General features: G+C 42.4%; 1 protein-coding gene across 8 annotated transcripts in view; it reads left to right on the top strand.

The window, feature by feature from the left end:
* Positions 1-25,039, top strand: part of LOC117522843 (mucin-17-like) — a 74,562-nt gene that overhangs the window by 8,860 nt on the left and 40,663 nt on the right. For all 8 annotated transcript variants that reach the window (XM_034184246.1, XM_034184242.1, XM_034184244.1 and 5 more), the window contains exons 2-3: positions 14,133-14,581; positions 14,715-14,879. In XM_034184246.1, the coding sequence (XP_034040137.1) occupies positions 14,141-14,581; positions 14,715-14,879 (606 nt within the window). In that variant the 5' untranslated portion in view covers positions 14,133-14,140. The remainder of the gene's footprint in view (positions 1-14,132; positions 14,582-14,714; positions 14,880-25,039) is intronic.

The following is a 25,039-nucleotide window of genomic DNA, read 5'->3' as shown; positions in this document are numbered from 1 at the left end:
TCAGCTGCATCCTGTTTCCACTGATCATCCTTGAGATGTTTCTACAGCTGGCACACCCCTGTCTGCATGTAAGGTCCCACAGTTGATAGTGTATGTCAGAGCACAAACCAAGCATGAAGTCAAAGGAATTGTCTGTAGGCCTCAGAGACAGGATTGTGTCGAGGCACAAATCTGTGGAAGGGGACAGAAACATTTCTGCTGCTTTGAAGGTCCAAAAGAGCACAGTGGCCTCCATCATCTGTAAATGGTAGAAGTGTGGATCGACAAAGACTCTTCCTAGAGCTGGCCGCCCATCTGAACTGAGTGATCGGAGGAGAAGGGCCTGAGTCAGGGAGGTGACCAAGAACTTGATGGTCACTCTGTCAGACCTCCAGCATTCCTCTATGGAGAGAGGAGAACCTTCCAGAAGGACAACCATCTCTGCAGCAATCCAACAATCAGGCCTGTATGGTAGAGTGGCCAGAAGGAAGCCACTCCTAAGTAAAAGGTACATGGCAGCCCACCTGGAGTTTGACAAAAGGCACCTGAGGGACTCTCAGACCTGAATCTGACCTGAATTCAACTGAGCATCTCTGGAGAGATCTCAAAATGTCTGTGCACCGACACTCCCTGTCCATCCTGATGGAGCTTGAGAGGTGCTGCAAACAGGAATGGACAAAACTGTCCAAAGATAGGTGCACCAAGGTTGTGGCATCATATTCAAGAAGACTTGAGGCTGGAATTGCTGCCAAAGGTGCATCAACAAAGTATTGAACAAAGACTGTGAATACTAATGTACATGTGATTTCTTAGTTTTTTTTATTTTTGATAAATTTGCAAAAAAAAACTTTTTCATGTTGGCATTATGGGGTGTCGTGAGTAGAATTTTGAGGGGAAAAAAATCATTTACTCCGTAGTGGAATAAGGCTGTAACTCGGAATCCACCGATCCACAATTTTTCTGACCAGATCCTGATACCCGAATTTGGATATCTGCCGATACCGATACTTTTCTGATCTGATACCAGAGCTCTGCTTGCTTTGATGTTATTTTCATTATTGTTGATTTTATATGAGGATTTTCTTAAAAAGAAGACCTGAAAGTTCAGCTACAATTTGCCAGAAGGTGCATCTAAGATAAAAGCCTAGATTTGATGTTTTTGTGAAAGAATCAAGTACTTTTATTTTTCATAGACTTAAAGAGAAAAGACAGAGCACTCTGTCTGTCTCCCTCTCTCTGCCTGTCTGTCTCTCTCCTTCTCTCTCTCATTTGCTCACTCTCGCTTTCTCTCTCCCTCCATCTCTCGCTCTTTCTCTTTGTTTCTCTCTCGCTGTTTTCGTGCTGCTCAAACTTTGAACTTTTTGGAAACACGAAGCCTTTCAACTGTAAAATAAATGTATCGTCACCAACGCTCACGTGCAGGATTTTAAAGGAGACTTTTTTCCTTTCAGTGGACAGAATCTCTGTTCAGCTCCTCCTCAGCTGCACGCTGAACTGGCATTTGACAGCCTCGCAACAGTGAAGCAGCTTACTTTTTAGCTCACATTTTTAGCAACAATGGATTTTTCAGAAAAGCTGTGCTCGATGAACAGACAGTTTGAACCTGAGAGCTGGGCAGAAATTTGCAGCTAACCACAGCTAGAACACTGCACAAGAGAGCTCTTTCCTCCCGCTTGGCAGTAAACGAGCAGAGATCAAACAACAGCAGTCGAGAGCATTCACAGTGGCTCTTCTCCGGTATCAGAAAATGTCACAGGTTGGATCGGTATTTTCCGATACGTGAATTACGTCTGTATCGGAACCCGATACCGATCTGGAATTTATGAATACTTTCCGGATGCACTGCACTTCATGTTGTTTGATGTTATACATAGGCCATGAATAATGTTAAAAACATATTAAAATTGGATGGATCACATTTGCTGCCTTGTTCAAAACATTTTGGCCAAGAGGTTAGTGTCTTTGGTTTCAGGGCGGAAGGTTCCCGGTGTCACAGACCTAACGGTCCCACATAAAACTCCGTCTGCCCTGCCTCCACTGTGCATGTGTCATTTCGGAGCTCAGCAGCAGAAAGTGTCTCTTCACCCAAAGTGATCAAATGGATACTACTAAAGTTATGTGGAAATGATTGTTGTTCAAAAGCTTCAGATATCTGTTACTGAGATAGATGATGACTGGAGTGCAGTTTGAAGTAGAAACGAGGTGAATCAGTGAACCGCAGCTAATGACGCATGCGCAGTGAAGGCAGGCCGGACAGAGTTTTTTGGGGGCAGGGGTGGGGGGAGTTTGGTTGGCGACACCGGTTCAAACCCCACACCTGCCTACGAATGAGGGATACGGCCTAAAATCCATATCCATATTGTAATATACATTGCAGCTTCTTGCGATAACGATATATTAATAGAACTACTTCAGAACAGGTTACATAGACCCTAAGGAAAGCCAGACTGCTAAACCGCTGTTTATCCAAGTGTTTACAAGCTGGACAAAATCCGTCTTCATATGCCACCAACCTCTGTGCCATGTGACAGGGTCATCTCTTAAACTGGAGAGAAGAGGAACAGACTCAAACCGAACACCACTGAAATGATCTTGTTTTTAACTAAAAACCTCTGAAGCCCCCAAATCCCCCCCGTTTTGTACAACTATGGTCATAACAATCCCTAGTTGTACAAGCATTTCGCAGTTTATATCCATTACATACAGTATTTTATGATGCACAATCACATTATAACACAAGTATATTATTAATGTCTTTAAAAGAAAAAACAGTCAAAAGTTTCAAGATGCACGTAGAACCTTTATTATTTAACATGCATAACAGTGCCTCGCTGTTTCATGACATCTTGCCCTTTATTGTTCCATGCAAGTGCTGCGTTGAAGATTGGCCAGATGTCGCCATATTTAATTGTATCAAATGCTACGAAGCACTGAACCATTTCAACACAGTTGCTTCATATTGTTTCGGTGGTTCAAAAAGCTTCAGTTTCTCCAACCTGCGGACGTTGGAGCCATGAGCTGCAACCAGCTGCAACGCATCACTGTGATTAAACATGGCTGAAAGCCAAATGGAGGAGCTGGTGAAAAAGTCCAGTGCAACATCCATTATTTGGACTTGGTTCGGCGTTAAGCTGCCCGACGACAGGCAGCAAACTGTAGAGTGTGTGGGGCAACAGTTCCAACTACGAGAGGTAGCGCCATCAACATTACGATTATGAAAACTTATTGTCCACAGGGTGGAAATTCATCTTTGGTTTCAACAGTCTCAAGACAGGAGGACATACAGGACATAATAAAACATTGGCGAGTAGAAATAGGACAAAAATCTAGCAAAAAAAAAAAAAAATGATATAACAAAAATTATAACTGCATTTAAAATGCAGTAATTATCCAGTCATCATGCTTTCCAAAACATACCAATAAAAGTACACCAAGCACAAACCTGCAGTTCCAGAACAAAAAAAGCCCTCAGCAAAGGTAGGGAGCAGAATTAAAGACAGCGTCTGGGGCAAAGGACCTTTTTGTGAAGGTTTTTTCCTTGCTCTTGGTAATCTATAACCCTAACCTGAAGGTAAAAGCTCAAATTCACTATACAGAGGATGGGAGGAGTCATTAAGGATCTTCTCAGCTTTACTTCTGATTAATTCATCGTGGAGACGACTCAACTGCTTCTGTGGCTTCCTTAACATCTTGGAGGCCAGGTTCACTACCTTCATGCATGTTTTTGCTGTAACCCCCCCCCCCCCCCCCCCACACACACACACACATCATTTGATTTAGACCTCCCTATGTTCTTTTAGCACTATCGGAGTAAAAATGTTTTTCTACTTTGTCCATGTACTTTATTTTTGCTTTTTTTTCAGTTTGGCTCTTAATTCACATCTCTTCTCTTTAACGAGTTCTGTCTTCCCATTAACAAAAACAAGTTTTTTTGTTTTTTTTTTATCTAATCCTTTAAATCACTGGTTACCCATAACTTATTATTTGGAAAAAATCTAGCTGTTTTTGTACAAATGATGTTACTTTCACAGAACATTATATAAGATGAGATGGTGTCTGTCAGGTCATGAGGGTTATCACACGAGTCAAAGAAGGTCTGACAGTCTTTGTCTTCCAGACAGTCTCTCAGTTCCTCCTTACAATCATCTGACCGTATACGTATATCCTTATACACTGGCTTTTCTAGTTTCAATTTGGCCCTGTACCGTGGGAGCAGACTTTCCCAGAGCAGGCTGACTGGTGCATTTGTAGGCTTCTGGTAAATTGTTTTACCAGAATAACACTTCCCCAGTATGAAGACAGGTTGATCAGCTGATCTGGAGTGCACATTTTTGCAGCTCTTCACAATCTTAGCCACAGTTTGAGCCAATTTATATTAAAGTTAAATATGACACATTTAATTGTTTGTTTGTAATTTTGTGTCATTTGATGATCTGTGTAGGTCATAAATGATGTTTAAATGGCTTAAAAAGCATGTTAATATTGAGTGGAAATGGCATCTGCTGCTGTCTTCAAAATTTACACACAGTAGCTTTAATCTCTTGAGGGACAGAGCTTAGCCCTAGTGCTGCCGTTGTGTTTACTAGTAGGCCCTCTTCCCCATGCCGGCATGTTAAGCACCCCCAGCCGCCTGTGTGCCAGGCTGCATTACAACAAAGTGAAAATTCATGTGCCATGAAAACAGCCAAATCTCTCCACTGTAAAGGGCCTTTCACATTGAACGCGTCAGAAGCGTCAAAAAGTGGTCTAAAAAGCATTATTTTCAATGAGACGCGTTGCTTTTTAGACGCGTCAGAAGGGTTGCCTCAAAAGCCGAGCTAAAACGACACTTCTGACAGGAGCACGCATTGCACTTGTCGGCAGGCTGACGCGGTCAAAGTTCAATCCAATCCAAGTTTCGACATGCTCAGCCGTGACGTAGCTTCGCACTGTCCAATAGGAACGATGTTTTGGGCCAAAACACGGAAGACTTGTGGCAGAAACCAGTAATCTGTACAAAATGGATCGGTGCAGAAACCACTCATCTGTTCAAAAACAGAAACGTGTCACAGGACTGCTCTTTTATAGAGCAGTTTTCTGAAGAAAAATCCTTGGAAATGTTTTGTTGTTGTTTCTTACCTCAGAATTTCTGATTACTGTTAAAAAAAAAGTTTAGAACACTTGTAATTAAAATAGCTAAATAAATCAATAAATGGTTCTTTAGAAACCTTTCATCTGTAAATTAAAACCACCTGTTATTTCAGATTAGATAATTTCTTGTTTAACATAAGGAACCTCGGACATTTATTTTTAGACAAATAAAATAACATGAAAACTTTTTTTAAGTCTGGTAGATTATTTATATCTCATTTCAACCAGAAAAACAGACACTGTAAATAAATACAAATGTTTATTATAAATGCAACAGGAAATAATTTAACAATGTCTGCAGTGTGATTGTAAAGTAGGATTTCTGTGAATTTTTTTTTTATATAGTCATTTAAACTTGTAATTTCATCAAAATATGTAATTGCCTTTAATGTTGTTATCAGGACAGAGTTGTTTCTAAAATATGAATTTGAGCACAATAAGTGGAGAGCTTCTACTTGTGCAAATGTCTTTGGACTTTGATTCATGGACATTTTTAATGATCCGCTCATTTATTGTTAAAATATAAAATGAAACAGCTTTTTAAAAAATAATAAAATGGTTGCTGTTGAAAGAGCCTTTTATTTAGAAGCTGCCTGCCTCGCTCTGCCCAGGAATGATGCCTGAAGGCCGGCTTTTCCATGTGGGTCGGCCCGCTGTCGCAGTTCGATCGATATCCCACCAAGTCGTCAGTCCTCCCTCAGTCGGCGTCACTCCGAAAAGTAGCTGAAAAAAGCTTTTCCCAGCAGGGTGACAGGAGAATCGTTCTGCAAATTCAAGATGGCGATCGCCGAACTTTTTCAGGTTGTGGAAACAGCCAGAGTATGACGTGGCGCAATCTCTGCCCCCTTGCTGCTTCCGAAGCAACGCGTCTGACGTCACGACGCGTTGGAAACACATCGGTCTGGCATTACAACACGTTGGGAAGCTTTGAAGCGTCGCACTGAATGTGAAAGGCCCTTTAGACGCAATACCCATATAAAAGTCATAATAAATGCGTAGAATAGAGAATGTAGAATGCAACAGTGATCTTATTCCCTAAATGCTCCTATTCAATATTCAGCTTGGGATTCCAGCGAGGGCGGCCACATCTCCTCCTCTCCTGTGTGTTTCTGTCCCCACCACCATAACTGATGTCCTCATCTCCAGCACCTCTCCTCTCCATGAGCCCCTCACCTGAACTGCCGACTTTTCGGCTCTGAAATGGCATTCGTCCAGTGTACATGTTTGAGTTCTGTAGACTCCGGTTTGCCGTCATCTGACTCAAAACCAGGAAATTGCCATCGGAATCCTCTGTCTTAAAGATTTCCCTGAATAATTCCCTATTCCCCGGTTCAACTTTGTCAGGTATGCTGTCTTCATCAACAACAGTTTCTGCTGTCACCGTCATGATTCAATCGCTTTCTCTGTTTCTACTTACTACGTCGGGCAACCCCCCTATATTGGGGGAGAGACTTGTTGAAACTTGTTGTAGCGTTAGCTACGCGGAATGAGCGAGTGATTTATCAGCAGGGCTCCACTCAGCGGTGTCTGCAGGCAGGCTGCAGGCTGTCATAAACTCAGTACACATTTATTTACTTTTTCTACATGGCTCCAGCAGTTTAACAAATTGTTCTTTGAGAAAACATTGCTTGAGTACACATTAGATTGCAGTGTTACACAAGAGCAAAGACCATGTGTAGATTGAACAAACTCACACAAGCGTGTCATCTTCCTGACATTTACTGCTACTACTTTTAACAGTTTTAGGATACTGGAATAAAACAAATGTCTTTCAGATACAGACGAATTACGAATTATTATTTTTGTAGATATTTTAAGAGCATGTTTAACATTTGAAATAATCTCAGACCTGCAATAATTAATTGATTATTGAATTTCGCCAGTGCTTTTGGTGGTCGATTAATGATTTTGAGTCTTAGTCTTTTTATAATGTCCAAATTGTTTGAGTTCAGCTTTTTAAATGTGAATTTTTTTCTTTTATTTTGCTACTCTGTCAGTAAACTGAATAGTTTTGGGCTGTGGACAGAACTCGACATTTGAGGACGACATCTTGGGCTTTGAGAAACACTTGACAGACTTTTTTCCACAGGTTTATGATATTTTTTGGACAAAACAGCAATCAACAGATTGATACTGAAAATAATTGTTAGTTGCAGCTCTGTGAGATATGTTAAGATTTTATTGTCTATCCTTCTGTGTTCCAGAAAGAGGCTTTTTAAAATTTTATAGTTTGTTGTGATTTTGAAAAAGTTGTAAAATAAATACTTTTTATGACAAAATTTTGCAAATGCAAGGATTAAAGATACTATTAGGATTTATTGTTATATTTTACTGGTCATTTAACCTAACCCTCAGGAGAGGAAAACGGGGAACCATCCAAGCTGTCTACATAAAGATGGGACTCTGTTGACCTCAACTGAGGATGTAATCTGGCACTGGAAGAAACACTTTGAGGAACTCCTGCATCACACTGGAGCGCCCTCTATATTAGGGGCAGAGCTGGAAGCTGATGGAGGATTTTCATCAATTTTCCTGGTGGAAGTCACTGAGGTAGTCAAACAACTCCGCAGTGGCAAGGCCCTGGGGGTTGATGAGATCCCTTATAGAAATGCTGAAGGCTCTGGGTGTGGAGGGATTGTCTTGGATGAGACGTCTCTTCAACATTGCGTTGAGGTCTGGGACAGTGCCTAAGGACTGGCAAACTGGGGTGGTGGTCCCCATATTTAAAAAGGGGGACCAGAGAGTGTGTGCCAACTACAGGGGCATCACACTACTCAGCCTCCTTGGTAATGTCTACTCCAGGGTGCTCGAAAGGAGGGTTTGACTGATAGTCAAACCTCTGATTGAAGAAAAACAATGCGGGTTCCGTCCTGGTCGTGGAACAACCGACCAGCTCTTTACTCTCACAAGGATCCTGGAGGGTGCCTGGGAGTATGCCCACCCAGTCTACATGTGTGTTGTGGACTTGGTGAAGGCGTATGATCGGGTACCCCAGGATATACTGTGGGAGGTGCTGCGGGAGTATGCAGTAAAGGGGTCTCTTCTCAGGGCCATCCAATCCCTGTACTCGGAAAGCAAGAGCTGTGTTCAGGTGCTCGACAGTAAGTCGGACTCGTTTCCGGTGGAGGTTGGCCTCCGCCAGGGCTGCACCTTGTCACCAATCCTGTTTGTGATATTCACGGACAGGATATCGAGGCGTAGTCAGGGGGAGGAGGGTTTCCAGTTTGGTGGGCTCAGGGTCCCATCACTGCTTTTTGCAGATGATGTGATCCTGTTGGCTTCATCAGCCTGTGACCTCCAACATTCACTGGATCGGTTCACAGGCGAGTGTGAAGTGGCTGGGATGAGGATCAGCACCTCTAAATCTGAGGCCTTGGTTCTCACCAGGAAACCGATAGATTGCCTACTCCGGGTAGGGAATACGGTCTTGCCCCAAGTGAAGGAGTTCAAGTACCTCTGGGTCTTGTTCATGAGCAAGAGGACAGTGGAGCATGAGATTGGCCGGAGAATCGACGCAGCAGGGATGGTGTTGCATTCGCTCTGCCGTACTGTTGATCTCCTGGTCAGTCTTCATTCCTACTCTTACCTATGGTCATGACCGAAAGAACTAGATCGCAGGTACAAAATGGGCTTTGTCAGGAGGGTGGCTGGTGTCTCCATTAGAGAAGGGTGAGAAGTTCGGTCATCTGTGGGGAGTTCGGAGTAGAGTCGCTGCTCCTTCATGTTGAAAGGAGCCAGCTGAGGTAGTTTGGGCATCTGGTAAGGATGCTCCCTGGGCGCCTCCTTAGGGAGGTGTTCCAGGCATGCCCATCTGGGAGGAGACCCCGGGGAAGACCCAGGACTAGGTGGAGCGATTATATCTCCACACTGGCCTGGGAACTCCTCAGGATCCCCCAGTCAGAGGTGGTCAGTGTTGTCCGGGAAAGGGAAGTCTGGGGTCCCCTGCTGGAGCTGTTGCCCCCACGACTCAAACCCGGAAAAGCGGTTGAAGATGAGTGAGTGTAACCAAAGGTTAATGGACTAATCAAAAATAATCAGTCAGTTAATATATTAAAATATAGAACGCAATGCTAAAGTACCCTCAGCCATATGAACACGTACTCAATGATAGAGTGTGTAGAAAGAATGTGACCTTTTGACCCATTAGCATAGGTCAAGGTTAGCCAACTCTGAACTTGTCCAAAGTCTGTGTCCTAATAAGAATATTCCCTGTGAATTTGAAGACCCTGACAGTAATAGGACTGGACTTAACGCTGAGCACAGACAGACGGATGCAAAGTCTTTGCAATACCATATTTTGTCCTCGAGTAAAAATCATTATCTTTACCAATTAATAATTAAAAAAAAAGATTAGTTGCAACATTGTAGCATTTACAGGAAATTATTTCCTGTTTAACATGATTCTGGGTTCTTGTTATTTTAAATATTATTTTTAAAAGTAGCAGAAAGTGTGTGTGTGTGTGTGTGTGTGTGTGTGTGTGTGTGTGTGTGTGTGTGTGTGTGTTAAGCCACAGGAAAAGTTCAGTCAACCTTTGCTGCAGGATTCAGACTGTTTGCACACGTTCATGTCATGACTGCTAAATTGAAGTTATGATGAAATCTTGGTAAAATTAAAGGGAAGTGGAAAAGTTGTTTTTCTTTTATCCCCAGAATGCGACGCGACGGTTCTGATGGGAGCGCGCATTGCCGCTTGTTGGCAGGCTGACGCAGTCAAAGTTCAACGCAATCTTTTATTTTATTTTATTTTTTTAATTGAACAAAAGAAAAAACATAAGTTCAATCAGTTCAACGCGTCCGGCTGAAACCAATTCCAGAGGAGAAAAGGGAACAAGTGTAGCGCCGTGAATTTGGGAAGAAGAGATGGAATTGTAGCCCGGACAGAGGTGGGGGGAGTTACGCGAGCAAAGTTTCTTTCGCAGAACTGCTGTTTGTGTGTTTACGCGCTCAGCCTGACGCCTCGATGGATGACAAGAGGATGATGGACACTTTCCCACCGAAACTCTTGCTCAGTCATCCTTCTGTGCGCAGCAGGACCCGGTGCTGACCAAGTCCTCAGGACGACGATCTGTCATCTGATTAACAAAACAAAAAAACAAATTGTCCTGTGATCGTTTGTCTGCAAAACAGAGCGAGAGATGGTGTGTGCACGAGCGACGTGCGCACTCATCACAATTAGGAGCACGTCTTAAAGAGCTTCCGTCTTCATTCACGTTCACTGCGCTGCTCTGAACTTGTTGAACACCGATAAAGCATCAGAGGGACACTGAGGACTGTCAGGACACAAATGTAAGTTGTTTTTTTTTTTTCCTTTTACTTTTCAAGTTGACTTTTGAACTTTCGGCGCTCTGAGCTGTGACGTAGCTTCGCGCTGTCCAATAGGAACGACGCGTCGGACCAAAACACGGAAGACTAGTGGCAGAAACCACTGATCTGTACAAATGGTAAATGGACTGCATTTATATAGCGCTTTTCTATCTGCATCATACGCTCAAAGCGCTTTACAATTATGCCTCACATTCACCTTAATGTCAGGTTGCTGCCATATAAGGCACTCACGACACACCGGGAGCAATAGGGGATTAAAGACCTTGCCCAAGGGCCCTTAGTGATTTTCCAGTCAGACGGGGATTTGAACCACAGATCAGTGCAGAAACCACGTGTCTGAAGAAAAATCCTTGGAAATGTTTTTCATTGTTGTTGTTTGTTACCTCAAAATTTCTGATTACTGTTTAAAAAAGTTTAGAACACTTGCAATTAAAATAGCTAAATCAATAAATGGTTCTTTAGAAACCTTTCATCTATAAATTAAAACCACCTGTTATTTGAGATTAGATCATTTCTTGTTTAACATACGGAACCTTGGACATTTATTTTTAGACAAATGAAATAACATGGAAATTTGTACATTTTTTAAGTCTGGTAGAGTATTACTTGATTGTTCAAGGTACCTCAAGGAGAAGTGCACTGTTTAAGTGATGAATAATAAAATAAGGTGATTAAAATGAAAATATTATATATTTAGTATTTGTTCATTGTTCATTCAGTTTTTTAAAGTATCGGATCGGTACTCGATATCGGCAATTCAGATGACTCGGAATCGGATCGGGGCCAAAATTATGGACCGCGAACATTTAAACTACTCTCAGTGATATTAAGTTTTAGTGGTCAGCCTCATTAACTCACAGTTTCAGACAACTCACGGGCCGATTTTGTGGACCCCAACTTGCGCGAACGGGGTTCAACTGTATGTGTTAAGTATGGTGAGCCCAAGTAACCTATTGGCTGTAGGGTTAAAGGTCACTGAAGCATGTTGTAAAAATCATGTGAGTGCAACGTCTTTCCTAGTGGTCTAATTGTCACTAAGTATGGTATGTGCGTTTGGCATGGGGATCCCAAGAAGCATATTCATTTTGGAGTTATAAGGTCAAAGGTCATAGTCACTGAACTGTACTTTGTAAAGGTCTTCTGCAGAAAAGTGTCACTTGTCATTGGTGAGCTTATCAACGTTTGCCCAGGGCGCCGTGGGTTAGTGCAGACTATCCACATGTTACATCACAAACTCAAATGCTTGCAGATGTTCCTTCATGTTGCATTCAGAAAAGTGGAAATTTTGATTTTTACAATAGGGTTCATAAGTCGTTGGACTCTGTCACCATTTTTGTGTGTGTGTGTGTGTGTTTGCCTCTGTAGGCCACCACAGTGAAGCTGAAATGAAAGACCCAAGGTGTACTTGTGTAAAACTTTAGCTTTATTTCAAGAGGTTTAAACAAAAATAACACACTTATCATTCAGAAATTACAGCCTTTTGTGTACACACTCCCTCCATTTTCAAAGGCCATAAATAATTGGACAAACCAAATATTCAAGCTGCATAACTGGTAATGAAACAGACAGAAGTTGCACTCCATCCAGTTTCTCCAGTCACAGACACAGAAGTCTGGAATTCCTTTAGAGTTGACACTGATGTCTTGGTGGCTACCCTCACTAGTTTACTTCTTACACAGTCACTCAGTTTTTGAGAAGTGCCTACTTTAGACTTGTTTACTATATAGTTTGTATTTCTTAATGACTATTGTAAATTAGCTCCAAGACCTATTCAGTGACTTGTAAGTCTTCATGTGTCCATCTCCTGACTCATCTGAAGAGAACTGGCTGAAAAAGTGAAAATTTATTCCTTACATGTAGAATGCTGTTGGATAATTAATTAGCTAGTTAGTTCACTTACTTATGGCTTAAGAAAATAGGTGTTGGTGGGGTGCAGACTGTGTAGGAAAAAATCCTGAACTTAGTGCAGTATTTTTAACCATTCCAAATCTAAACACTGTGAGACAACTGTATGTGTGTTTATGTCCCTCTCCTGTCCAAACAGCACCTCAGAATTGAGCCAAACTTGGCGCACACATAGTGACATAGGCTATTGAGCACTTCAGTAGTAGTAGTGCAGCAGATAACTGAAACAATCCTTCACTTGGTGATGCAAGCATACAATTTGACATGAATGTTCTTCATAAATCAGTGATTGAGGAAAAAGTGCTGGTCACTTGAAAATCCAATATGGCGGTCAGGTAGGGGTCAGTGAAGAATTGCACAGGGGTCAAAATCTAAAAATGCTCTAATCATATTGAAAGCTATACCACATTATGTGTCTGGTCACAAAGATTGTAAAAAGGTATAGTTTGGATGATCTATGACTGAATGTTCTGGAGTTATGGGATAAAAACAGCAAGAATGGTGACAAAGGTCAATTTCAGTTTGTACAGGGGTCAAAAGTTAAAGTTGCCCCAATTTTGGTAAAACGTGGTGCAAATTATTGGTATAATTATTGGTATAATGCTTGGTCTGCAAGGTAAATGTCAAACAATGTCGACGTCCACTGGATTCTATGACATGTGACAGATGTTACCCTGTAACGTGACAACTGAGCATGACACACGGTGCAAACTATTCCTTTTTAAAAACCCTATTAACTCAACCAATAATTTGCATCACATTTTGCAAAAATTGTTGCAACTTTATATTTGACCCCTGTACAAACTGAAACTGACCGTCATCACCATTCTTGCTGTTTTTACCCCATAACTCCATAACAGTCAGACATAGATAATCCAAACTATACCTTTTTGGAATATTTATGATCAGACAAATAATGTGTTATACTTTTCAATATGATTGGAGCATTTTTAGATTTTGACCCCTGTGTAATTCTTCATTGACCCCCACCTAGCCGACATATTGGATTTTCAAGTGGCCAGCACTTTTTTCTCAAACACTGATTTATGAAGAATATTCATGTCAAATCTGATGCTTGCATCAGCAAGTGAACAATTCTGGCCAGAAATCATACTTATCTGCTTCACTATAGTACGTAGTTGTAGTTGTTGTTAAGGGGGAAGACTATTTTGTGCCGCATCGCAGATGTGCTAAAAGGTTGGTGTCATATTTTTATGGTCTTTTGAACTTTTTACCTCTTCATTTTTGCAAGTAGTAGTCAAAGTAACAGCAGCTGTCTCTTCTTGAGGCAGTTTTAGTTTCACCTTAACAGTTGTCTGTAATTCGGGCTAGGTGAGAGGTCATGGCTTTGTTGGTAACAGTGAAGTTTTCGTTTCAGTCTCTAAACCAAACCCGCCCTGGGGCGGGTGATTGGCGAGTCATAACTAGCAGTCTACTCCTCAGTCATGTTGTGTTTGTGTCATTTCATCTCCATTGTGGTGGTGTACTGAGGGGAAAAATATAGATACTGTATCACTGCCCATTTACGGACCTGGTAGTACACAAAAGCAGTTCTGTTTTGGGAATGTAACCGTACGCTATGATTTGGAATGGCGCCTGCCGTACATAAAATAAGTCAGTTGTTCATTGTTCCATTCTTATGCATTACAGAGCAGATATTGGTACGTTTAACTGTTTGGGCTGGAAACATTATAGTTGTTTGCACATTTGATGCCCGTTTGGTTACATTTTAACAAGTGTGTGTGGGGGTGGGGGGTGAAACCTTCATGACATGCATGTAAATTTGTCCATAGGTAACAACATGGCTCGTCGCTCTCAGTGTTCCTTAGCTGGGGATAATCCTCTGGACCCCAACTACCTCCATCCACACTATCGGGAGGAGTACCGGTTGGCTGTTGATGCTCTTGTTGAGGAGGAGCTGGAAGGATATTATCAGTTCCTGCAAAGAGCGGATGTTGTGGATTTCCTTTCCCCTCCAGAGATTGAGTACATTCAGTGTTCCATTCAACTCCCTCAGCAGAACTTTCCTGAACAGCCTTTTCTGGAGTCTGAGGGTGATGGCTCCTCTGATACCTACTGGCCCATACACTCTGATCTGGATGCCCCGGGTCTGGACCTTGGCTGGCCTCCGTTACATCGGTTTATTGGACCCACAGAGGTTACCACCCTGGTTAACCCCCCGGAGCCTGACATGCCGAGTATCAAGGAGCAGGCCCGGCGACTCATTAAGAATGCTCAGCAGGTACCTGTCACTTCAGGCTTGTCTTGGTTTAACAGCACGCCACTGAAAAATCAGCCAGCATTTATGCAAATTATCTTTAAGATCTTAAAAATGCACCCATCAGTTTTGTTTTCATGTCGGTCTTTCTTACCAGGTCATTGCTGTTGTGATGGACGTGTTTACTGATGTTGACATATTTGCGGATATTCTTCAAGCTGCTATGCGGAACGTTGCAGTCTATGTCCTCCTGGATGAGCAGAATGTGCGTCTTTTTCTCAACATGGCGTCTAACTGCCGAGTAAATCTACAGAGCATCCAAGTGAGTCTGTCTTTTATTTCAGAAGACTTAAATGCACGTTACGTGTCCACACAGCGCAGCAGATTTTATTGTCATTGCAGTACTGTGCAGAGAATTTGGGCAACTCTGTTTTGAGGGGAAAAAAATTTACTAAAAGAACAGATCCATAAGATTGTCCATGACAGAGTCTGTTAGATCTGTTACAGTCACTGCAGTGGTCCTCAAACTGGTCCTCAAGGACATCATAACTTGCAGGTTTTCCATCTGTCCCTGCTCTGCTACAAGCTGATTAGCAAGATAGGTGATCCTTGAGGAACAGTTGGAGAAATGCTGAAGAACTGAAAGAATCAATGTAAATTCTGTGAACATCATTTTGATATTCTACTTACCGGCCACTTTATTAGGTACACCTGTTCAATTGCTTGTTAATACAAATAGCTAATCAGCCAATCACATGGCAGCAACCCAATGCATTTAGGCATCCAGACATGGTGAAGACAACTTGCTGAAGTTCAAACCAAGCATCAGAATGGAGAAGACAGGAGATTTAAGTGACTTTGAAGGTGGAATGGTTGTTGGTGCTAGACAGGCTGGTCTGAGTATTTCAGAAACTGCTGATCAATTGGGATTTTCACACTCAACCATCTCTAGGGTTTACAGAGAATGGGCTGAAAAAGAGAAGATATCCAGTAAGGAGCAGTTGTGTGGATGAAAATGCCCTTTGAACACCCAATAGGGACATGCTATAGTGAGTAATCTGTGTTAATAATGGCACGACAGACTGTAGTATAGGGGAAGCCGGGGCACAGTGGGTTAACTTTGTATATAATGAAAAAACACATGATTATAAAGATTTCTTCAAAATTATTAAATATATGCTGATGCATATACAAACTATAATCGAGCAAACCAGCTACGTGATGTGTGAGTGTCTTATATAGTGATATAAGTCCTTTAGAAACTATTATAAATGCAACTGTCATCACTTCTGTTCAAACGTGAAAACAGCTGTTTATATACACAAATTATAGAAATAATTCATGGAAAAATAAATGTATAAGCTACAACAGGTAATATTTGTCATCCACTTGATAATGGTGCTTAGTAAATCACTTTCTAGACTGATTCACTGTGCCCCGGGTGCATGTGACACACATGAGTCATGTTATCAACTAGCTTATAGTCTGGAGAAGACATAACACATACTTATCAGTTTGATGGGGTAGTCTTCTAACTAATAACAATTTTTGAGGGCCATATTTCCTCTGTTGTGAGAAATAAATACAAAGACACTGACATCCACAAAATTTATTTTTGATAGGAAAAAACTGACTTCACTTGCCGCTTAGTTTTACTCTTAATGTATACAAAAACAAAACACTAATTTAGAAATCCTCTTATAAATTAGTATTTTGTTTTTGAATAAAAATATGCCATAACTGCTGCAAATATATATGTAGGTTTGCAGATATAGCTACTGATTCACTGAATCAGCTCATTTACTGAACTCACTGTTTCGCTTTAAATACAAGACTATTTCAGATGATTAGCATGGATCCTCTTTGTCTTAAAAGGCTTTATTTTACTCAGTGAGCTGCTTTGCAAAGTTGCAGCTTCTGCCGCTACATTGATTAGCTTCTAACAGCGCTTATGCAGGTTCCAGGTCTTCTCTGTTTTTCATGGGAGTGTTACAGCACCACATACAGCCCACTTGCAGGAAATGGCTTCCATTGGTTCCATTGGGGGGGGAAAAAAAATAAAAAATTGTTACAGGTGGCAGTAATGCACCAGTAAAAGAGTAGCCAACCGCCATTAAAGAGGAAGAAGAATTTGCCATGGGCGACCAAACATGGCAGAACCAAAGAAATGCAAGATAGCAAATGAGTGCAGAAAATTTCAGACACGGTGAGAAAATGAACATTTCTTCATAGATGTCAAGGGGAAGTGTTGCAGTGATGAAAAAGTATATAATACATGATGACACTATGAAACCAAACATCAGACCTACACCACCTACGATGGTGCTGAGTGAGAACAGAAAGTGAAGCAAATGGCAGCTATCCTGCAAGGTCAACAGTATTTTTTTCAATATGTTAATAAGCAGGGGTGCACATAACTGGTACGCTGTTTTATTTATATATATATATATATATATATATATATATATATAGTAGTGCTATGTAACTAAAAACATTAATCCAGGTTTTGAGTATATTTCTTGTTACATGGGAAACAAGGTACCAGTAGATTCAGTAGATTCTCACAAATCCAACAAGACCAAGTATTCATGATATGCACACTCTTAAGGCTATGAAACTGGGCTATTAGTAAAAAAAAAAAGTAGAAAAGGGGGTGTTCACAATAATAGTAGTGTGGAATTCAGTCAGTGAGTTCGTCAATTTTGTGGAACAAACAGGTGTGAATCAGGTGTCCCCTATTTAAGGATGAAGTCAGCACCTGTTGAACATGCTTTTCTCTTTGAAAGCCTGAGGAAAATGGGACGTTCAAGACATTGTTCAGAAGAACAGCGTAGTTTGATTAAAAAGTTGATTGGAGAGGGGAAAACTTATACGCAGCTCCAAAAAATTATAGGCTGTTCATCTACAATGGTCTCCAATGCTTTAAAATGGACAAAAAAAAAACAGACACGTAGAAGAAAACGGAAAACAACTATCAAAATGGATAGAAGAATAACCAGAATGGCAAAGGCTCACCCATTGATCAGCTCCAGGATGATCAAAGACAGTCTGGAGTTACCTGTAAGTGCTGTGACAGTTAGAAGACGCCTGTGTGACGCTAATTTATTTGCAAGAATCCCCCGCCAAGTCCCTCTGTTAAATAAAAGACATGCAGAAGGGGTTACAATTTGCCAAAGAACACATCAGCTGGCCTAAAGAGAAATGGAGGAATATTTTGTGGACTGGTGAGAGTAAAATTGTTCTTTTTGGATCCAAGGGCCGCAGACAGTTTGTAAGACGACCCCCAAACTCTGAATTCAAGCCACAGTTCACAGTGAAGACAGTGAAGCATGGTGATGCAAGCATCATGATATGGGCATGTTTCTCCTACTATGGTGTTGGGCCTATATATCGCATACCAGGTATCATGGATCAGTTTGGATATGTCAGAATACTTGAAGAGGTCATGTTGCCTTATGCTGAAGAGGACATGCTCTTGAAATGGGTGTTTCAACAAGAAAATGACCCCAAGCACACTAGTAAACCAGCAAAATCTTGGTTCCAAACCAACAAAATTAATGCCTTGCAGATGTGAAGAAATTATGAAAAACTGTGGTTATACAACTAAATACTAGTTTAGTGATTCATAGGATTGCTAAAAAAGCAGTTTTAACATAATAGTTTTGAGTTTGTAGCGTCAACAGCAGATGCTACTATTATTGTGAACACCCCCGTTTCTGCTTTTTTTTTTTTTTTTTTTAATAATAGCCCAATTTCATAGCCTTAAGAGTGTGCATATCATGAATGCTTGGTCATGTTGGATTTGTGAGAATCTACTGGTACCTTGTTTCCCATGTAACAATAAGAAATATACTCAAAACCTGGATTAATCTTTTTTGTCACATAGCACTACTATTATTCTGAACACTACTGTATATAAAATCACATTGTATGAGTTTTTTTTTTGTTTAATATATATAATTTGCATTTTATTGCAACTCAGCCACAGTGCCGGTCCCAAGCCCGGATAAATGAGGAAGGTTGCATCAGGAAGGGCATCCGGCATAAAACAAGCCAACCCAACTATGCAGACTAAGAATCGAATTTCCATACTGGATTGGTCGCGGCCCGGGTTAACAACATCTGCCGCCGGTGCTGTTGCCCAACAGGGTGCCGGTGGAAATTGGGCTACTGCAGAGCGAAGATGACGAAGAAGAGGAGGAGAACGTTATCACAAACAGCGTGAGAAGAAGAAAACTAGAAGGGTGGAAATGAGAGTGGGGACTTTGAATGTTGGTAGTATGACTGGTAAAGGGAGAGAGCTGGCTGATATGATGAAGAGGAGAAAGGTAGACATATTGTGTGTGCAAGAGACCAAGTGGAAAGGAAGTAAGAGCAGGAGCATCGGCGGTGGGTACAAGTTGTTGTACCATGGTGAGGACAGGAAGAGAAATGGTGTTGGGGTCATTTTAAAGGAAGAGTATGTTAAAAGTGTGTTGGAGGTTACGTGAGTGTCTGCCAGGGTGATGAGTGTGAAGTTCTAAATTGAAGGGGCGATGATGAATATCACCAGTGCATATGCCCCACAGGTAGGTTTTGAGATGAAGGAGAAAGAAGATTTCTGGAGTGTGCTAGATGAGGTGGTGAAGAGTGTGCCCAAGCATGAAAGAGTGGTGATAGGAGCGGACTTCAGTGGGCATGTTGGTGAAGGGAACAGAGGTGATGAGGAAGTAATGGGTAGATATGGTGTCAAGGATAGGAATGGGGAAGGACAGATGGTAGTTGATTTTGCAAAAAGGATGGAAATGGTAAAGGATGGTGAATACCTACTTTAAGAAAAGGGAGGAGCACAGGGTAACATATGAGTGGAGGAAGGTGCACACAGGTGGACCACATTTTTTATAGGAGATGCAAGCTAGAAATCAGACTGTAAGGTGGTCGCAGGAGAGAGTGTCGTTAGACAGCATAGGATGGTTGTTTGTAGGATGACTTTAGAGGTAAAGAAGAAGAGAGTGAGAGCTCAACAAAGGATCAGATGGTGCAAGCTGAAGGAGGAAGACTGTTGTGTGAAATTTAGCAAGCAGGTGAGAGAAGCACTGGTTGGAGGGAAAGCAATTTTGGACAACTGGAAAAGTACTGCAGATGTGGTGAGGGAGACAGCTAGGACAGTACTGGGTATGACATCTAGACAGTGGAAGGAAGACAAGGAGACTTGGTGGTGGAATGAAGAGCTCCAGGAAAGCATAAGGAGAAAGAGGTTGGCAAAAAAGTTTTGGGATAGTCGGAGAGATGAATAAAGTAGACAGCAGTACAAGGAGATCAATCAATCAATTTTCAATCAATCAATTTTTTTATATAGCGCCAAATCACAACAAACAGTTGCCCCAAGGCGCTTTATATTGTAAGGCAAGGCCATACAATAATTATGTAAAACCCCAACGGTCAAAACGACCCCCTGTGAGCAAGCACTTGGCTACAGTGGGAAGGAAAAACTCCCTTTTAACAGGAAGAAACCTCCAGCAGAACCAGGCTCAGGGAGGGGCAGTCTTCTGCTGGGACTGGTTGGGGCTGAGGGAGAGAACCAGGAAAAAGACATGCTGTGGAGGGGAGCAGAGATCGATCACTAATGATTAAATGCAGAGTGGTGCATACAGAGCAAAAAGAGAAAGAAACAGTGCATCATGGGAACCCCCCAGCAGTCTACGTCTATAGCAGCATAACTAAGGGATGGTTCAGGGTCACCTGATCCAGCCCTAACTATAAGCTTTAGCAAAAAGGAAAGTTTTAAGCCTAATCTTAAAAGTAGAGAGGGTGTCTGTCTCCCTGATCTGAATTGGGAGCTGGTTCCACAGGAGAGGAGCCTGATGCAGCGTAAGGCGAAAAGACAAGTGGCAAAAGTGAAGGAAAAGGCATATTGCGAGCTGTACAAGAAGTTGAATAGTAAGGAAGGAGAAAAGGACTTGTACCGATTTGACCAGACAAAGGGACAGAGCTGGAAAGGATGTGCAGCAGGTTAGAGTGGTAAAAGATGCACATGGTAATGTGCTGATAAGTGAGTGTGTGCTGAGAAGGTGGCGGGACTATTTTGAGGAGCTGATGACTAGGGATGGGTATTGATAAGATTTTATCAATATCGATGCCATTATCGATTCTGCTTATCGATCCAATTCCTTATCGATTCCCTTATCAATACATCTTGTGAATTTTGTACTAAAAGTAGGCTTTACAGGTTTTCTATGTATTTCATTGAGTCTTAAAGTAAATAAATATGAAATTGGTCACTGTATCCTTGATCTCTGGACATAAATAAAAATAAACAAAATGGTGTTTCGCTTTGAAGTTATTAATTCCAACTGGACTCTATCGTTCTAACCTGACTTAGCAGAGAGCCTCACAGCGTTTGGAGCTGTGTGAACAGAACGGAGGACGATTCTCGTTTCTTTCTCGCAACAAGACAGGAGTCCCAGTTAGTAGCTTTAATCCGCACAAAAGTGACTCACGATTGACATATTCAGGGATGAAAGTGGTGAAAAACAAAAAAAGCTGAAACCCAAAATTACCCCCCCAACACCACCCGCACGAAAATGTTTGAATTCTAGAAGCTCTGAAATGCAATCTGGTACTATTCCAGACAATAAACTGCAGTGAGTGCAGCATCCATTTAGTGAGGGGAAAAAACAAAACAACTTTCCTTATTCAAATTCATTCCAGTAGTATTCTGCTCTTACTAGGATGCAGCAGTTTTCTAGTTTGGCAGATAGTTCTGGAGGAAATCACTGAAGAAATTAACACATTGAAAATATGGTTTGACCGAAGAAAAAACTGTCATTAAACTTAAATAAGACAGGGATAAAGTGGAGGTGTAAGAGTCACTAGGTGTTCACAGGAAACACTTATTTATGTATGTACATATTTATTTATGTATGTTCATTGTTAGTTGAACGCTTGACAGCTGCAACTGCTTAATGCTAACTTTAACATTGAAAATGCCATAGACATACTAACGTGTTAGCATCGGTCCCGTTTTTAAGTTATAAAATACATCTATCAACTGTTTCAGAAGACCATAACAGGTCAGTTTAACATAAAACAGGTAAATAATAGTCACAGCCATATGCTCTTTAGGGTTTTAGTGGGGGAAAGCGAAAGAAAAAAATTAATCAATGATCTGCGAATCACTGCTTCAATTAGTTCAAGGTTCAAAGCACAGCCGCGCTGCAGAAAAGTTGATTACAGACCCACTGCAGGGTCTGTAATCAATGTAGAGAAATTATAAATTTCCTGACAAACATCCCCAAAAACAACGGCCACTCTGAAGGACCGATAAGGGAATCGTTAAGTAAAAAGGTTATTGATGTCGGAGGATCGAATCATTTCTTAACGATACCCAAAAGGAACCGGTTCTTGATACCCAACCCTACTGATGAATAAAATGAGTGAGAGAAAAGGCTGGATGATGTGGTAAGAGTAAATCAGGAAGTACAAGAGATTAGTAAGGAAGAAGTGAGGGCTGCTATGAAGAGGATGACGAGTGGAAAGGCAGTTGGTCCTGATGACATTCCAGTGGAGGCATGGAAATGTCTAGGAGAGATGGCAGTAGAGTTTCTAACCAGATTGTTTAATAAAGTCTTGGAAAGTGAGAGGATGTCTGAGGAGTGGAGACGAAGTGTGCTGGTTCCTATTTTCAAGAACAAGGGTGATGTGCAGAGCTGCATTAACTAAAGAGGCATAAAGTTGATCAGCCACAGCATGAAGTTATGGGAAAGAGTAGTAGAAGCTAGGCTTAGAAAACAGGTGAAGATCTGTGAGCAGCAATGTGGTTTCCTGCCGAGAAAGAGCACTACAGATGCAGTGTTTGCTCTGAGAATACTGTTGGAGAAGTACAGAGAAGGCCAAAAAGAGTTGCATTGTGTGTTTGTGGACTTAGAAAAAGCTTATGATAGGGTGCCAAGAGAAGAGCTGTGGTATTGTATGAGGAAGTCTGGAGTGGCAGAGAAGTATGTTAGGGTAGTGCAGGACATGTACAAGGATAGTGTGACAGCGGTGAGATGCGCAGTCGGAATCACAGACTCATTCAAGGTGGAGGTGGGATTACACCAAGGATCGGCTCTGAGTCCTTTCTTGTTTGCATTGGTGATGGACAGGTTGACGGATGAGATCAGACAGGAGTCCCCATGGACTATGATGTTTGCAGATGACATTGTGATATATAGTGAGAGTAGAGAGCAAGTTGAGTCTAATCTGGAGAGGTGGAGATATGCTTTGGAGAGAAGGGGAATGAAAGTCAGTAGCAGCAAGACTGAGTCCATGTGTGTGAATGGGAGGGAGCCCAGTGGAATAGTGCAGTTACAAGGAGTAGAAGTGGTGAAAGTAGATGAGTTTAAATATTTGGGGTCAACTGTTCAAAGTAATGGAGAGTGTGGTAGAGAGGTGAAGAAGAGAGTGCAGGCAGGGTGGAGTGGGTGGAGAAAGGTGGCAGGAGTGATTTATGACCGAAGAATATCAGCAACAGTGAAGAAGAGAGTTTACAAGACAGTAGTGAGACCAGCTATATTGTACGGTTTGGAGACGCTGGCACTAACAAAAAGACAGGAGGCAGAGCTGAAGATGTTGAGATTCTCTTTGGGAGTGACAAGAATGGAAGATTAGGAATGAACATATCAGAAGGACAGCTCAGGTGGGACGGTTTGGAGACAAAGTCAGAGAGGCGAGATTGAGATGGTTTGGACATGTGCAGAGGAGGGACCCAGGGTATATAGGGAGAAGGATGCTGAGGATGGAGCCACCAGGCAGGAGGAGAAGAAGGAGGCCAAAGAGGAGGTTTATGGATGTGCTGAGGGAGGACATACAGGTGGGTGTGTGACAGAGGAAGATACAGAGGACAGGGTAAGATCGAAACAGTTGATCTGCTGTGGTGACCCCTAACGGGAACAGCCGAAAGACACAGAAGAATTAGCATTTTATTGCAAGAAGTATTTGAGACAAAAGAACAGGGGTTTTCAAAGTGTGGGAGAGTAAGCCCCCCTCAAAGAACAAATGAATAGCTGCACCACCCCCCTTCCACCGACACACATACACACAATTTCAACATCTTTGTGTGTTTCTTTTTATTCTTTTACACATCTTAAACACATTTTACAGCCTTTGTAAACATTTTAAACATGTTTTTATCTTTTGTCATATTTTATTTAAGCCTTTTTTTTAAAAACATTTAAAAATCTCTGTTTTTAAATGTCTTTGGCATAACAAACACATTTTAACATCCATCCATCCATTCATCCATTTTCTTCCGCTTTATCCGGAGTCGGGTCGCAGGGGCAGCAGCTCAAGCAAAGCCGCCCAGACCTCCCGATCCACACACACCTCCCCCAGCTCCTCTGGGGGAACCCCAAGGCGTTCCCAAGCCAGCCGAGAGATGTAGTCCCTCCAGCGTGTCCTGGGTCTTCCCTGGGGCTTCCTCCCAGTTGGACGTTCCCGGAACACCTCTCCAGCGAGGCGTCCAGGGGGCATCCGGAAAAGATGCCCGAGCCACCTCAACTGACTCCTTTCGACGTGGAGGAGCAGCGGCTCGACTCCGAGCTCCTCCCGAGTGACCGAGCTCCTCACCCTATCTCTAAGGGAGCGCCCAGCTTGTACTCGCGATCTCGTTCTTTCGGTCATGAGCCAAATCTCATGACCATAGGTGAGGATCGGAACGTAGATCGATCGGTAAATCGAGAGCTTTGCCCCCCTATTCAGCTCTCTCTTCACCACGATGGTCCGATGCAGCGACCGCATCACTGCAGATGCTGCACCGATCCGTCTATCGCTCTCACGCTTCATCCGTCCCTAACTCGTGAACAAGACATAGAAACTCCTCCACTTGAGGCAAGGACACTCCACCGACCTGAAGAGGGCAAAGCACCTTTTTCCGGTCGAGAACCATGGCCTCGGATTTGGAGGTGCTGATTTTCATCCCGGACGCTTCACACTCGGCTGCAAACCGCCCCAGTTCACGCTGAAGGTCCTGATTTGACGAAGCCAACAGAACCACATCGTCCGCAAACAGCAGAGACGAGATTCTGTGGTTCCCAAACCAGACCCCCTCTACACCCTGGCTGCGCCTAGAAATTCTGTCCATAAAAATAATTAACAGAAACGGTGACAAAGGGCAGCCCTGGCGGAGGCCAACATGCACTGGAAACAGGTTTGACTTACTACCGGCAATGCGAATCAAGCTCCTGCTGCAGTCGTACAGGGACCGGATAGCCCTTAACAAAGGACCCCAGACCCCGTACTCCCGGAGCACTCCCAACAGGGTGCCCCGAGGGACGCGGTCGAACGCCTTCTCCAGATCCACAAAACACATGTGGACTGGTTGGGCAAACTCCCATGAACCCTCGAGCACCCGATGGAGCGTGTAGAGCTGGTCCAGTGTGCCGCGACCAGGACGAAAACCACACTGCTCCTCCTGAATCCGAGGTTCGACCATCGGTCGAATTCTCCTCTCCAGTACTCTGGAAT

The sequence above is a fragment of the Thalassophryne amazonica genome, chromosome 13 (assembly GCF_902500255.1).
Source record: "Thalassophryne amazonica chromosome 13, fThaAma1.1, whole genome shotgun sequence".
Lineage (NCBI taxonomy): Eukaryota > Metazoa > Chordata > Actinopteri > Batrachoidiformes > Batrachoididae > Thalassophryne > Thalassophryne amazonica.
The sequence above is the reverse complement of the archived record's forward strand: the minus strand, read 5'-3'. Positions and strand labels throughout refer to the sequence as shown.